Source organism: Podarcis cretensis (assembly GCF_951804945.1).
Source record: "Podarcis cretensis genome assembly, chromosome: Z".
Lineage (NCBI taxonomy): Eukaryota > Metazoa > Chordata > Lepidosauria > Squamata > Lacertidae > Podarcis > Podarcis cretensis.
The window spans coordinates 20,558,135-20,574,045 of record NC_137184.1 but is presented as its reverse complement, the minus strand read 5'-3'; the positions used below and the strand labels follow the sequence as shown (position 1 = coordinate 20,574,045).

The following is a 15,911-nucleotide window of genomic DNA, read 5'->3' as shown; positions in this document are numbered from 1 at the left end:
TGCAGGGCTGCCCTTGAAACTGTCCCAGAAACTCCAGCGGGTGCAGAATGCTGCAGCGAGGCTCCTCAAGGCGTCCCTGCCATGGGAGCATATTCACCCAGTGCTTTACCAGTTGCACTGGCTCCCGGTGGAGTATCTGGTCAAGTTTAAGGTGCTGGTTTTAGCCTTTAAAGCCCTTTGTGGCTTAGGGCCCTCATATTTACAGGACCGCCTCTCCTGGTATGCCCCGCAGAAGACCTTAAGGTCCATGAATAATCATAGTTTAGAGGTCCTGGGCCCTAAGGAAGTCAGATTATCCTCCACCAGGGCCAGGGCCTTCTCAGTGATGGCTCCAACTTGGTGGAATGCTCTGTCCCATGAGACCAGGGCCCTGCAGGATTTAACTTCCTTCTGCAGGGCCTGTAAGATAGAGCTATTCCGCCCGGCTTTCAATTTGAACCTGGCCTGATCTTTTGTTCCCCTTGCTTCCCTCCCCCTCCCCTTTTTATGAATATTACCCGCTCTGGAATCCCACAGCTAATTCTCCCCTGGTCTCCTCGCTGGCCCAAATAGGACTAACTTAGCTAGCTAGCCCTCTTGATCATCTAATGTTTATTGGATGGATTTCACCCCTAAATTGATTTTTGATTTCTAAATTTATTGTTATTAATGTTTTATACTGTATTTTATGCTGTTTTTTGTTGCATCAATTAAGTGTTGTAAATTTGTTGTTAGCTGCCCTGAGCCTGGTTTTCTGAACCAGGAAGGGCGGGGTATAAATAAAAAATTATTATTATTATTCTTATAAAGCTCATTTGCATTGTAATGCTAATATTGCCACCAATTCTGTGGGTTACTAGACTTCCTTACCACCCTCCAGCTTTGTTTCCTCAGGAGGACCAGCCAGTATGCAAATGTGTGGAGGTGGGTGCTGGAGACTCTAATCAATGGTGCAGCTGCCTCCCATCCCCCTTTCCTTCTTTTCATAGGCCCCCTTGTAGTATAGTTTAATCAGAGGAAGCAGATATACTAAGGAAGCGAGGAGGGAGTGAGGGCAGGGCCACAGGGCAGCAATTCCCCCTCCCACATTTGTCAGTGTAAACAGTTTCCTGTTGTTGTAGCCTAAAGTCTAGTGTGACATCATTTTTGGGCCTCCTAAGGCAAGGGCCACCCCTTCCAGCCCGCCCCTCAAGTTGGATTGTGGGGGTTTTCGACCCTATATGGCAGTGGAGTTCAGCAAATCGCGGCCATGGGGGGGGGGGAGCAGTGATTTTGCAAACAGGAAAAGCTTCTTTTACTTTCCCTATAGGAACATGGGCTGCAGCCGCAGGAAAATTTTGGCAGCTAGAGGAGTAGCTGGACCTGAAAGAGAAATCTTGGAGGGAGGATGGCAGGGGAGGGGACAGACAGGACCGTCTTAAGCGTATGCTGCGCTGGGGTGCAAAGATCTGCACTGTGCCCCCCCCCCCCCGGTTGCCCAGAGTTGTCGACCTTTTTTTTTTAAACTCTCCTCAGGAAAAGAAAACAGGAAACATAAGGAGCCCAGCACAACAGACCAGTCCAGGGCGTCACCATCAGCGACTGAGCGAAGCCGGGCACCTCGTGGTGTAAGCAGCGTGCATTGGGCGGGCCTCTCCACGGCCCTATGCCAATCCCTGGCACACAGGAGGGCAGAGCTGGCTGGCTGCCTTAGTGCCTCACTGGCTCGCTCGCCCCCGAACTTGTGGCACAGAGTTGCCCGCAGCAGAAGAGCCCACAGCAGCATTCCAACCGGCCGGCAGGCTCTTCCCCAGACTCCAACTCTTGGGCCCCAGACTCTCAGCCTGGCGCCCCTGAGAGCCCAGAGTCTGGGTGCCCCGCAACCCTGGCTCCTATGATTAGGACGGCCCTGGGGACCGAGGAGATTTCCTCTCTTGCCTCCAGATGTGAAACCATTACTTGCTTCAAGTGTTTGGAAAGTATGTGTAGCCGAGCGGTCCCAAAACTTTTTTGGGGGCCCACCCACTAAGGAAGATAATAACACAATAAAATTCAGCAAAGAATATTGCATGAAATTTTTTTTAATGCATTTTTATGAAAGCATAAGGGTGGAGAAAATCTTTAGCATGAAATGTTTATATATAACTCAACAAACATGCACAAGCCTTCGCCTGGCATATCTGTACGTTAACTAATTTATAAGAAAATCAACCGCTATTACCAATACCTGGCTACATAGTGACTTGTGACAACTCAAGAATCATGAGTATAAACAAAGGTGACCAAAGGATTGAAAGCAATCGGTAAAATTTAAGATACGAAGTAATGAGACCCCTGCTGCCAGTCAGTGTAAACAATACTAAACTAGATGGACTAGCAGTCTGACTCAGTAGGCAGCTTCCTATGTTCCTATGGAGCAGTACCATTTCAAATGATGATACAGTGGTACCTCGGGTTAAGAACTTAATTCGTTCCGGAGGTCTGTTCTTAACCTGAAACTGTTCTTAACCCGAGGTACCACTTTAGCTAATGGGACCTCCCACTGCCACTGCGCCACCACCACGCAATTTCTGTTCTCATTCTGAAGCAAAGTTATTAACCCGAGATACTACTTCTGGGTTAGCAGAGTCTGTAACCTGAAGCGTCTGTAACCTGAAGCATCTGTAACCCAAGATACCACTGTATTCACATATTTGCTCCTCTATGTGAGATATATAAATCTCCCTGCACAGTTATGTCAACTAGCATGATAGCAGGAAGGCTATGTTGAAATCTCCCTCTCTGATAAATGTGTGGGTAGCATTTTACATTTACAATATGCTATCACCACCTGCAGTTCAAAATGCCCCATGGCATTCACATGGGGGTGGGGGTGGATTCCCACGCACACAAAGGCATGCAGCCCCAGCTGTAACAAAACATGTCTCTCCCACACTGGTCTCTACAGCCACAGAAACCCCGCCCCCCAAATGTGCACTCCTCCAACGTCTTCCAAGACAGACAGGTGCTAGCAGCAGACAGATTCACCTGTGGGAGCTAATGGCAGGATGCAGTCTTTTCACTAACTGAGAGCCTCCCTCTAGCACATGGGCAGCCAAACTAAGGCCTGGGGGCCGGATCGAGCGCAATCACCTTCTCAATCCAGCCCTCGGATGGTCCGGGAATCAGCATGTTTTTACATGAGTAGAATGTGTATTTTTACTTAAAACGCATCTCTGGGTTATTTGTGGGGCATAGGAATTCGTTCATTTTCCCCCTTCAAAATAATATTCCAGCCCACCACATCGTCTGAGGGACAGTGGACTGGCCCCCTGCTGAAAAAGTTTGCTGACCTCTTTCTAGCATTTGCAATGTGATATTCATCAGAACTTGGAAGAAGAAGAAGAGAAATGGCTGTGAACCAGATGTGGTTGGTTTACATGTTTTAAAATGCTGGAGTTTTTCTTGCGCGGTTGGTGTGTGATCTCTGCTGAGGAAGAGCAGCCATGTAACAATATTTATTGAACAAGTGGGGTGGGGGATTCAAACAGAAGGATGCTGCTTTCAGAAGGCAAGGCAAGGTGCGGACAGAGGTGGTAGTGGTGGGGTGGGGGCACTCCTATTCTTAGCACTAATAAAACATTGCCCATCTGTTGTAATGTCCAGCCCCATTGCAAATGACTTGCCACATTTTTGGGGGAATCGCTGCTTTTCTGTGTACATTTTGTGCTATGTTCTGTCTACTCTACAGTAGTACCTCGGGTTACATACGCTTCAGGTTACAGACTTTGCTAACCCAGAAATAGTACCTCAGGTTAAGAACTTTGTTTCAGGATGAGAACAGAAATTGCACAGCAGCAGCGGGAGGCCCCATTAGCTAAAGTGGTACTTCAGGTTAAGAACAGTTTCAGGTTAAGAACGGACCTCCGGAATGAATTAAGTACGTAACCAGAGGTACCACTGTACACAAATGGCCAGGAGAAAATTTGCAGTGGGTGGCTAAGTGCAAGATCTAATTCACAAGAGTGGCCGTGAACTTTTTTAAATAAAAAAATATATTTTATTGAAAATTTACAATAGAGAAACAAAGTGAAAAAGTGCTTGAGACTGTGGTACAAAACAAAATATAGGTATATAAGTAGTTGGTTATTCTAATGAGTATAAAATTATTAACAAGTTATTATGCTTTTTATAAATGCATTCCAAATATCATTATTTTTGTCCATACACAATCTACAACTGAAAGTGGTCAGTTTGTATTTTGCAAAAGTAGTCATATTTTCTTTCCACTGTTGAAAGAGGGCCATGGTATCATCTTTCCAATTTTTTAAAATATCAATTATGTATTCAGCACTTAGTGCTTATTCATTATTTAAATGTCATTGCTAATTGCAACCCATAGCATAAGACAAAAAGTATTTGATTTTTGTTTTGCATCAGAAGTGAGTATCATAAGCATTTAATGAGAAAAAACTCTAAAATGTTGCTAAAATGGTGAGCAGAAAATTTCTTTTTAATAAAATTAGTGTTATATTGTTATATCACTCTGTAGTAGAATGCTATAACACTCATTAATATTTGCTAATATTTTAATATTGTAAAAAACAAATGAGAAGTTTAGACTACAAGTGTTTTAAAAAGTTGTTAATATAGTGCTTAGTGTTTTTTGTGTTTAGAATGATTAGGTTTTCTTCTTGAGCTAACACATAACCTGCTGCTGCTTTGCCCCTAGCAAACACGCACACACGGACATGCGCACACAACCCACTTGCAAGGATGCTTTGCTCAGTACTGGCTCCAGAGTATGGGGCTTGTGCATGGAAAAATGGAAGGGGTGCAAATTCTCTCAAGTTGCCTCTGACCTCCTTGGGTGCTCTGGGCAAAGGTCCGAAGGTCCCTGACACACCTCCCCCCCCCCCATCTTCTGGGACAAGGAGTTTGCCTGCTTATTTCTAGAGGTGGATTTTAGTAATATGGCACCCTGAGTGAGCACAAAATTTGGTGCTGTCCCCTAAATATTTCTTATTTTCACAATAATTCATTTTAGAACAGAGTGTACTATTTTGCACCCCTTCAGCTTGGCACCCAATGCAGGGGAAACGCCCAGGCAGTCCTAAATCTGATGCTGTTATGATGTCATGTGTCCATGAACAGAAGCAAGCATTCATCATGCTAGGGATTCACCTACATTTACCTTTTGCCTTTTGCTTTATATGAACAGGTCTGCACTTTCCTGGTCCATGTCTGAGTGCTTCTTCTTCTCCCCTCCCCATCGCTTTCCCCAGGAAAACCTGCTCTTTAACACGGAATTGGAAGAAACTGCAATCTGAATTTTCCACAAAATTGTTTCAGGTGGTAAAGAGTGGGTTTTCATGGGGTAATAGGCGCCAGGGAAAGAGAGGCGCTTGGACAGAGCTTTAAAGTGTGGACCTGTGCCTAGTAACATGACACAAAATGAAGTCTGGATGAGCAATCTCAGTTCATACAGAGGAATTTTGTATCGGACATGAAATTATACCTGGCATTGAGAAAGTAGATGGCAGAAGAGCTTTCCTCCCTCTCTCCTAATACAATAACTCAAGGACATCTGATATTGTATGCTACTCTGTTACAATCTGAACTGCACAATGCCAGTTGTAATACAATAAAGTACCACATAAGAAATAAAAGAAACAATAAAAATACAAGCACAAATCTTACAGCATCTAGCACAGCACATTGCAACTCCTGCAAGAGGCAGAAAAATAATTAAGTGGTCCACCAAGACTTCAGCAGTTTTCAAGTGGTCCATGGAACGAAACATTCGAGTACTGTACTGGACTAGGTGGATGCTGCAACTTGCAATGCTGCACATCATCACATGAGGGCAGCCACACACAATCGCAAAGCTTCCCAGTTTGAGTCATGACTGCTCCTGACAGCTTCACGAATGCAGAGCATCTCAGAACTACTCTCCGCTTTACTGTTTTACATGCAGTTTATTTTCAGGGTGCAGTCACATTTAGAGTTAAGCACATGGGAAGGTGAGCAGGATCACGCAACCACATTCCTCTCTAATACATGTTTGCTCTATGCAGAGCAGGGATTGATACTAGGAGCTCTGATCGTCGGCAGACGGATATTGTGAACGGATGGCAGTAATGCCATCTTGTGTGGCAATATGAGAGTTCTATCAGCATATGAGTGTTAAGAATATCTGTCATGGTCCATACACAGATGCAGAGTGTTACAGTAATCAGGGAACGGACACATATGCCAGGAGACTGGCATCTGACTGTACAAAACAGATGCCACTGGATGCATGTGGGAACCTGCCCACAGTACAGATCACATGTTCTATGCCCAGATTGGCAGATCAGACCCTAAATCAGGGCCTAAATACACCTGTGTGGTTAGCAAGCTCTGGATCTCACAGGAAACTGAGTGCAAATGGTCACACCTGTGTCCACATAAAAATAATTAGAGAAACAGATATATTTCATTCTGAGACCAGACAGTTTAAAAGTATTTTTCTTTACTAGCAAAATCTTAATCCTGTTGCAGAATGTAAGATTAATCGTGGAGTTGATACAAAAACATAGAGAATGAGCAAAATGTATAAATACACAATTTTGCCTTACCAGAGCTCTATAAGCAGGCAAAGTGGTGAATTTTCCACAAGAAAACTCAAAATTCCGGTAACAGCAGCTTACCTTTTTATAAAGTTTTGAAACACACCTAACCATGTAAATACGTTCTATTTCATTACATAGGTTAAGCACCTCTTTCATGTTCTGAAATTAATTGCCAATTAATGTAAAAATTTCTAAGCTTGATCAAATGCCATTTTGATGTAACTTTTAAGTCCTACAAAACATATTGAGATAAATCATATAATTACCTTTTCCTGAAAAAATGAAGCTTTAAAAAAAGTACATTGCTTTATATTTTAATCTTAACCAAATTCCAAATATCAGGCGTGTGTCAGAAGGAAAATAAATTGATATGGATTTATATATGATTTTTATATATAGTAGTAACTTTGTATTAGTTAATTAGCATTTTTATATGTAACTGTGTATTTTTGTAATATTTTGTTTAAGTTGTCTGTTGCTCTTTTGGTTTTTGTACGCCACGTAGAGATATTTTTTCATATGTTAAGTGGTATAAAAATTAAAAGATCAATAATAAATTTGCTTATTTGTAAGTATTTCTAAGTTGCTTAATATTTTAAAATCTCTAAGCAGCATACAACCTACAACTATGGGATGATCAGCAGAAAAAATCCAGCTCTTGTGGGCTTTTGACATGGATGCTGGCGGCTGCCAGAACCTCAATTGCCTCCAAATGGAAAAAGTTGCAAGGCTTGAGACTTTCACTTTGGTATAAAAATATGTGGAATTTATCACTAGCTGCAAAAACTGATAAATCACGTGTTGCCAAAAGCTTTGAGGACCCAGAAAAATCATGGGCTGTTGGGTGGGATTTTATCTTATGTACAAAAAATACAGACACACAGGACTGCCTCTCCTCAGGGCAACATGAAACTGGTGGTGGTCTTAAATACCCCACCAACCTAAAATTAAGTCTCATGAATATACTGTGCTGCTTTTTTGTACTTCTATTATTTTTGTTGAATTGATTTATTTTTTTTACTTCAATAAAATGCTTTCTTGAAAAGCTTCTGCGATGTGCCAGGGAGCTATTTGGAAGCCTTTTTTTCTCTTCCTACAGAAAACTGGGGATGTGATGCTCAGGAGTCCTCAGGACAACAGCGTCACTGCTTCCATTGCTTTCCTCTTCCTCCTCTCCTTGATCACAGCAGCATCATAACAGCCCTTGAAACTGAACAGAAAGATTGGGACTGGGACAACAATGGTCAGTACACCACAAAGTGCAGTGCAAGCTGCTATCACTTGGCCAGTGACACTGATAGGGACAAAGTCTCCATACCCTACAGTGGTCAGAGTGATGACTGCCCACCAGAAGGCCTCGCCAATGTCACGAAACCATATTTTAAAGTTGCTACTCAGCTGCTCCCCATAAAAGCAGAGGGTGCCAAAGAAAAGGACTTCAGAAGCAAAAATCAACAAGAAGATGAGTATCTCTCTCAGGATGGATTTGAACATGCAAGGCAGCACCCTCAGCATCAGAGGTGTCTCCACTAGCCTCAATACCTTCAGGAGTTTGATGATGTAAATAATGCGGCACAGACCCAGCCACTGGACCAGAGGATGTGACTCCTGAGGGTGTGGCTCCTGTGAAGGTCTGGCCAAGGACAGCTCAATGTAAACTGGGAACAGGGAGAGGAGATCAGCGATGTTCAGAGGGTTCTTCAGGAATTTCTTCAAATCTGGGCAGCACATGATCCGTACGAAGAACTCAGCCGTGAAGCAGAGGATGAAGAAAAGCTCAAGGTGGAGGAGGTAGGGGGCCACTTCGTAGGAATAGGCAGAGGGAAAGAAGTGATGGTAGTAATGGTGGTGGTGGCTCTCTATAGTCTGGTCTGGGGTGATGTTTTTTATGAACCCCTTGGACTCCTCACAGAGGATGATGATGATGGCGATGGTGAACAGCAGAGAAACAACTGCCAAACCCTGCAAAGATAAAGGAAGGGTGAACATAGGAAACACGGCCCATTGGTTTATATGTATATAACTAACTATAACTAAATATTATATATATGCACGCACTGTATTTATTAAATTTATTGGTAACTTTTTGTTGCCAAAGGCAACTCACTAACTAACTAACTAACTAACTAATTAAAACCTACATAGATGCATTTTAAAAAAACAAAAACGTTAAAAGAATACATTAAAGTAATGCAATGGAACATCCCACCTAAGAGGCCACAGATATTCAGAGGCCAAATGTCTGGTTAAAGAGGAAAGGTTTTGCTAGGCACGGGAAGACATATAACAAAGGTGCCACCTGCTCTCACGCGTTTGTTAACTTTTCTTACATTCACGTATCAGATTCTGAATACAGTACTAGTTTCTGGGGAGGGCACTTGTGCTCAGATCCTGATAGCAAGTTTCTCAGAGGTATCTGGTAGTGTAACGTATTCTGCACAATTTACTATATAATGCTATTCTGAATAATGCTTGTTATAGGGTGGCAGGTGCTAGAGTTTACGGAGTTTGTGGAGTCCAGGTGGTGGTGGGAGGAATTGCTGCCTTAGAGGAAGTTTGGTATATACAGCACCAAGTTAATTTGCAGAGTTGGGTTTTACATTCCCAATACTTGACCAGTCCCCTTAGCCCCTCTCTCCACCTTCCCCTGGCAAGTCACAGAGCCAAGCCTGGGACTTATCAAGCACATTCCTTACCATTGCACGTTTAGAGGAATGGGGCTTTTCAAAGAGATCCCACAATTTGGCCTGCCACCGGGCATACTGACAGCCACTCCTTCTTTCTTCCTGGATCAGGAGACCCTGGTTGTTGTCTTGCTCGTTGACAATCCCAATGTCGTGCACCTCCTCTTGGGGCCCTCTCCAGCAACAGGGGGCCAGCTGGGTGCCTGTGAGCCCCCAGAAATCCAGCTCTTCCTCAAAGGCAGATTCACAGACACCTGCAGGGCAATGGAGTTGCTTTGTGCTGTAGTAGTTCAACACCTGCCCAAACAGCCGGCCACTCCGATCAAAGAAGAACTCCTGGGTGCTAGGGTCATGGTCATGTTTTGTGTTGGCCTGGGGCTCTGTGAGGCTCCACAGTTTGGTCCCTGGGAAAGCCTGCAGGGTGCTAAGGTACGTTTCATAGCGCATGCCTCCAACATTCAGAATGACCTTTCCGGTGGAGACCTCCATCTGTCTGATGGTGGTCCAACTGGCTTCTTGCAACAACCTGGGAAGATTCAGAAAGGGGCTTAGTCAACGAAATTACAGTTTTGAATACTGCTACAAGCCACCCCAGTCTTCAGCAGTGCAAGATTCCAGAGGTTCCAGGCCCTTACCCAGGGTAATGTTTGGTGTTTTTATTTTTATATGTGTTTTATTTTATTTTTATATGTGTTGGAAGCCACCCAGAGTGGCTGGGAAAACCCATGCAAGATGGGTAGGGTATAAATATAATAAATAATAACAAGGCACAGTGGAGACGGTGGTGTCTTTATGATATATGGTTTATTTACACATATTTGCAACCAGAATCTACGATGGAGAGGCTCCCAGCAATACACTCCCAAGAGGTTCTCTTGCTTCCCTTGTGACGGACAGCAGAGCCAGACCAGAGTCTGGTGATGCAGTTCCTCAGAATTCCACCAGAGTGCTGGAGCCTCTCTCTGATTGGCTACCAAGACAGTTGGCTGGGGTGGGGTGGAGGGTGGAGCCAGCACTTTGGGAGGGAAAATAAAAGGAGCCGTTTCTGAGGGAGTTTTCAGATAACAGCGTTTAGTTTGAGAGGAAGAAAGGGTGTTGGTCTAGGGGAGAGAGAGTTTGTCCTGAGTAGAAACATCCACTCTGAGGAAAATATCTAAAGCTAGAGAAAGGAGTCTCTGAGCTCGGCGTGAAGGGCAGTGTGTAGTGTGTCCTGTGAGAGTATCAGGCCAGAAGTTAACTGGGAAGGCCGAGTTTGAGCCAGGAGAAGTAGAAGCTGTGTGGATACAGTGTACTTGGGTCAGGAGTAGAGAGATCTAAAAAGAGAAGACTCCCAAAACAGTTTAAAAGGGGCATGGTGATCCCCTGAGCTGCTGTACCATTTGGAGTAGCTCAGGAGTGGGATGGGCAAATGGCTGGGTAACTGACAGAAAGCACCTTCTTGTTGAAGAACCAAAGTATTAAGCGGCAACACCTATGCAACCACTGAGTTAAGAACTGAAGTGAAATAACATGAAATAAGCAGAGCATTTACCATCTAGTCTAGGAACCTGTAACATCTACCTGAAGTGTAATAACTGAACATAAGCATCTGAAGTTTTAACAGAATCTGTGCTTGATTAGAAGCCTGAAACATCCATTAGATTTAGTATAATTGTTAATAGGTTTGCTGTTTCCTGAATGACCATTATCCTTTGTTTCTAGTTTCTACCAACCTTTATTGGCATAAGTTGAAATCGAAAAATCATAAAACCATACAAAGCTATCCTTTGTTTTATCCACTTCATTCTGTAAAATAAATGTTTCTTATTTGTTCAACATCCTGAAGATCCCAGGCCACAGGGAGGTTAGGCTGGCCTCAACTAGAGCCAGGGCTTTCTCGGCCGCGGCTCCAATCTGGTGGAACGCTCTGCCACAAGAGACTAGGGCCCTGCGGGACCTGACATCTTTCCGCAGGGCCTGTAAGACAGAGCTGTTCCACCAGGCCTTTGGTCAGGGCGCAGCCTGACCCCCTCCTCTGGCAATCTGCACAGAATTTTGCTTAATGGTTGCCATCAATTTGATTTTAATTAATTTTTATAATGAAAGGTTTTTAGAATGTTGGATTATTTTGAATGTTGTTAGCCGCCCTGAGCCCAGCTTCGGCTGGGGAGGGCGGGGTATAAATAAAATTTATTATTATTATTATTTTACCTGAGTCTCCAAGTATCTAAGATTTCCCTTACACAAAACCCAAAAGATAACCCATTATTATAGGGTGCGTACATAATTTGGATCTGCCACAATTGGTATATAGTGGTGGGATCTGCTACGTCTCTAGGCACACCAGCCTTGGATCCAAAACGGAAATCAGCCATGCTCTCGGTCTCCTTTTATAGCCTGTCACAGTTTTGCTTGCACATCACTACCACTCTAAAAACTCTGGCCTTGTGACTCCTGCTACTTACTTATTTTGAGGGAGGAGGGTCTCACACCCCTCTGCTGTCCAGCACAAAGTAACTGCTTTGTTAATCACCCATCTCCCTGCCCCTTTCTCAGGCTTTGTTTCCCTACTATCCACACTCAGCAAGAGGTTACCAAGCTGGCCTGGCTTGCATTTTTAATGTAAGCATTGAACCCAGGTGTTCAGTGCTTGGCATAGTTTAACTCCCCAAACTGATTAATTCTAACTTATTGGACCAAGGAATTTAGAATATCTCGTACTGTGCAAACTCATAACAATGCAATAACTTACCAGAGAACTCAGGGTTCTTGCCCTTGTGGTGGTGGTGGTGGGGAGTTTTTGAGGTGGCTCCTCAGCAAAGGGTGGACCAGCTAAATATCTTTACAGCACGAATGCATCTTATGGATGTTTAATTTGCACGGTTCCAGCCACACGAAGGTGAAGCGAGACAAACAGAAATCCTACAAGCTGAATGCAAGTTAAATGCATGTTGTATTTGTCATTGTTATGAGAATTATAAGGTCTAAGATATTAAATAAATCTTCATAAATGTACCAGGCAAACGCATACATAAATATATAAATCACATGTCTGAAACTGTACAGGAAAACATCCTAAAGCCATTTTGACTCTTTCAATGACCTCATATATTTGGATAGAAATGGGAAAAGCCCACCGGGCAGGGCTCACCTGGGCCAGCCCTTGACCATAGGCGCCGACTCCATGGGGCCTGAGGGGGCCCGAGCCCCCTCAAAAATTTGTTTGGGGGGGCTCTGCCCCCCCAATAATTTAAGAAAAACAAAGCCACTCCCGATCTAGAGAGGGGGTGGGGTTGCGGGCTCTCGACCCATCAACAATCTCGCGGGGCTGGCGTCAGCCCCGCGAGAAGCGGGGATTCCCCCTAGCTCATTAATATTCACTGCCCACGGCGGCAGCCAATCGGCTGCCGCAAAAGGCGGGCCCTCACAGGTTCACTTAAGGTCGGGGCAGCCCGGGGCTCGCCCCTTTCGTTCCCCCAGCAGCAGCGGTTTGGAGGTCTTGGGCCCCCCCAATATTTTTTATAAGTCGGTATGGGCCCCCGCCCCCCCAATATTTTTTATAAGTCGGCGCCCCTGCCCTTGACCCACCCTCAACCAGGGAGGACAATGGCCAGCCAGCTGGGGGTGGGCCTAAGGCCAAAGAAAAGAAGCTGACCCCGTTGTCCAAGCCTCTTTCACTGTTCTTCCTTCCAGGATCAAGGTCATCAGGAGCGTGTCAAGATGGCCGGATTGAGGTAAGTAACCAGTTTCTTTGCATTTTGCCTGGATTGGGGGAGGGGGGGCTTGGCCCCTCCGCCAGGCTAGGCCACATTTTGCAGCCTTCTTTCTTTCTGCGTTCTCGGTTTTCAACTTTTTGTCTGGTGGTGGCGTAGGTTGGCGCTTGGGCCCATCTGCCGCCGCTCACCGCAGGAGGGGGCGCTCCGCCAGCTCCAAGGGGGGCGGGCATCCCAGTTTGTTTTAACCCATGTGGCGGCCTTTATTTTGTGGCGGCGCTGGGGAGGGGGCACAAGGCTCCCCCGCTGCTGCCATCCGGCTGGGCCGCAGGGGTAGCCTGCTTGGTTTTTTGCAGCAGGGGGGGGGGGCATGGCTCTCTGCTGCCGCCATCCACTGGCCCGAGCGGGTGGCACGGGCCCCGGCTAGGCCGCAGGGGTGGCCTGCTGTTCTTTGTGGTGGCGTGGGGGGCATGGCTCCCCCGCCGCCAGCTGTTGGCCTTTGACCCACACTTGGCCAGGGAGGACAGGGGACGGCCGGCCAGGGATGGCCTAAGGCCAAAGAAAAGAGGCTGACCCCGTTGTCCAAGCCGCTTTTGCTGTTCTTCCTTCCAGGATCACCCACCCACCCTTCCTCAAATTAATAATTTCTTGCCTCGATATTCATTCTAGATCAGCGGTCTTCAAGTTAATGATTCTTTTCCTTACAGGCTAATATTATGCGTTCCAGGTCAGTGGGTGCTGCTGCGGTCGTAAGAAGGTTGCTGTATTCAGAACCGGGAAAGAATTTTCCATGCATTGGCAGGTTTTGCCTTCTCCGTGGCATTTCGTCACAACTTTGGCGGTTTTAGGCCTTGGAAGGGTATCTTTTAGTCTAACATCAAGTCGGGTGGGGGGTGCATTAATACTCCCTCCCCATGCAGCGGCGCTTACAGGGCCCGTTAAAGGGCAAAAACCAGGAGTCCCTGGCCCTAGAGCAGCGGCATGTAGGTCAAACTCCCAGGACGAGGTCGGTGGAAGGGCATGCTGTGTAAGTTTGCGCTTTGCAGTCCCCTCTCACTGGACCTCATCTGCCTGCATATCCTCAGGCGGGCTGAGAGGGTTACCTGCCAAGGCCTGTGCCAAGTTTCCCACTTCTGAAGCTCAATAAAGTTGTGGCCAATTTGAACCCATACTCTGGTCTCTTATGTCATCATTTGGGGTAAAGCGGTAGGCACCACAGACAGGGTTTAGCACATGTGCCCACAAATCCTGCCTTAAGGGCACATTTGGGTATGAATAGGGAGAGCCTGTGACCTGTAATCAGGAATTAAGTATCATCACAAAAGAATGGCCAGGCTGTCCAGGGAAACCCATTAACAGGGTTCCTGCCAGACAGGAAAGGGTGGCATTTTCAAAAGTCTACAGTGGTACCTCACCTTACGAACTTCATTCATTCCAGAGGTCTGTTCTTAACTGAAGGCGTGCTTTCACTAATGGAGCCTCCCGCTGCTACCATGCTGCTGGTGTATGATTTCCGTTCTCATCCAGGGACAAAGTTCTCAACCTGAGGTACTACTTCTGGGCTAGCAGAGTTTGTAACCTGAAGTATTTGTAACCTGAAGCGTTTGTAACCCGAGGTACCACTGTACAAGGGCTTGCTCACCATTGTTCTGGGTTCCTCCTCCCTCCTGCATGGGGTGGGTGTGTGGGCACCCTGTTGCAACAGTTTAATAAAGATCAGGCTTGCTAGCTGCTTTGCTTCTCAATATTCTCTGGTTGGCCTCTGTTATTTTCTCCTACTGATAGAGAACCTACATAAGGACTCTATATGGCTCTTGGGTACCCCATGAGGGAAAAGGAGCACTTTTTTCTTATAACTTCATGCTTGAAAACAGTAACAACAAGAACAATAAAAGTTAAATGGGAACCAAGGCCTATGAGATCTCATGGGAACTTGGATGGATCCTTGAGATCTCACAATATCTCCTGGGAGCATCGCAGACCTGGCGTGCAGAGAGGACCTTCTTCCTGAGCAAGGCAGAGAGTCTGAAAGCTGTTTTTGCACGAGGAAATTCAGTAGTCTGTTAAAGTCTCTATTGGCCAATAACTGGCAAAATGCTTTATATCATTATTATTTTCTTTGAAATTCACCAGTTTTACAATGGATATTAAAAAACAACAACAATGATACTATCAAGGAAGACAAAAACATATGCAAGATAGTTGAGTTCACTTCTAGACTGTAGGGCCCTGGCAATTTATATTAGCTTCCACACCTCTTGGTGGCCCTGAGAGAACTTTGCAAAAACACACACACAGAGAGAGAGAGAGAGAGAGAGAGAGTTCTGCTAGTTGTTGCTGCTCCTGTACAGGTTAGAGAAAAACCAAAATGTTTCCACTAATATTGTGTAGCAATGCACCATCAGAGACCAGCCTGGCACAATTTAACAGAAACTACTTAGGCTAGTAGTTGCCAAACTTTTTTGGGCCACTGCCCCATGCCTCCATAAACTCATAAAAAGAAATTTTCAGAAGAACAGTTTGCATGATCTACTGAAGAAGATAATAGTGCAATAAAATTCATATTTAATCACACTTTTAATCAAAATTCAATCTATAGCTATGTTCCCCCCAAAAAACTAATTTGTAGGCATGAGTGCGTGTCACTGATGCACACAAATAATGTACTGATCTAATATTTCAGCTAAAAAAAGGAATATACTTCGAAAAATATTGCATGAAAAATATTTCTCAGGAAAATATAAGGAAAATATACCTACCCACACTTACCAAACATGCACAAACCTTCACCTAATTAATGTATAAGAAAATCAATAAGCATTACCAACAGTTGTGAAAACTTAGACTTAAAAAAAATACAAACAGGACCAAAATGCATAGCTTTGAGAGGGATAAAGGTTAAGGACCCCTGACAGTTAAGTCCAGTCGTGAATGACTGGGGTTGCAGCGCTCATCTCGCTTTACTGGCTGAGGGAGCCGACGTT

The 15,911-nt window shown here is 45.0% G+C and overlaps 1 protein-coding gene and 1 long non-coding RNA gene across 2 annotated transcripts in view; one reads left to right on the top strand and one right to left on the bottom strand.

Moving 5' to 3' along the window:
* Window positions 1–3,215: 3,215 nt before the first annotated feature.
* Window positions 3,216–15,911, bottom strand: part of LOC307207790 (uncharacterized protein) — a 29,085-nt gene continuing 16,389 nt past the window's right edge. Inside the window, exons 4-6 of the mRNA XM_079961851.1 lie at window positions 12,366–12,376; window positions 9,248–9,761; window positions 3,216–8,513 (exon numbers count right to left, since the gene is read on the bottom strand). Coding sequence (XP_079817977.1) covers window positions 7,680–8,513; window positions 9,248–9,761; window positions 12,366–12,376 — 1,359 coding nt within the window. The 3' untranslated portion in view covers window positions 3,216–7,679. The remainder of the gene's footprint in view (window positions 8,514–9,247; window positions 9,762–12,365; window positions 12,377–15,911) is intronic.
* On the top strand, window positions 12,464–14,674 carry LOC307207570. Its single transcript, XR_013834730.1, has 2 exons — window positions 12,464–12,948; window positions 13,635–14,674. It is a non-coding gene; the product is annotated as an uncharacterized lncRNA (long non-coding RNA).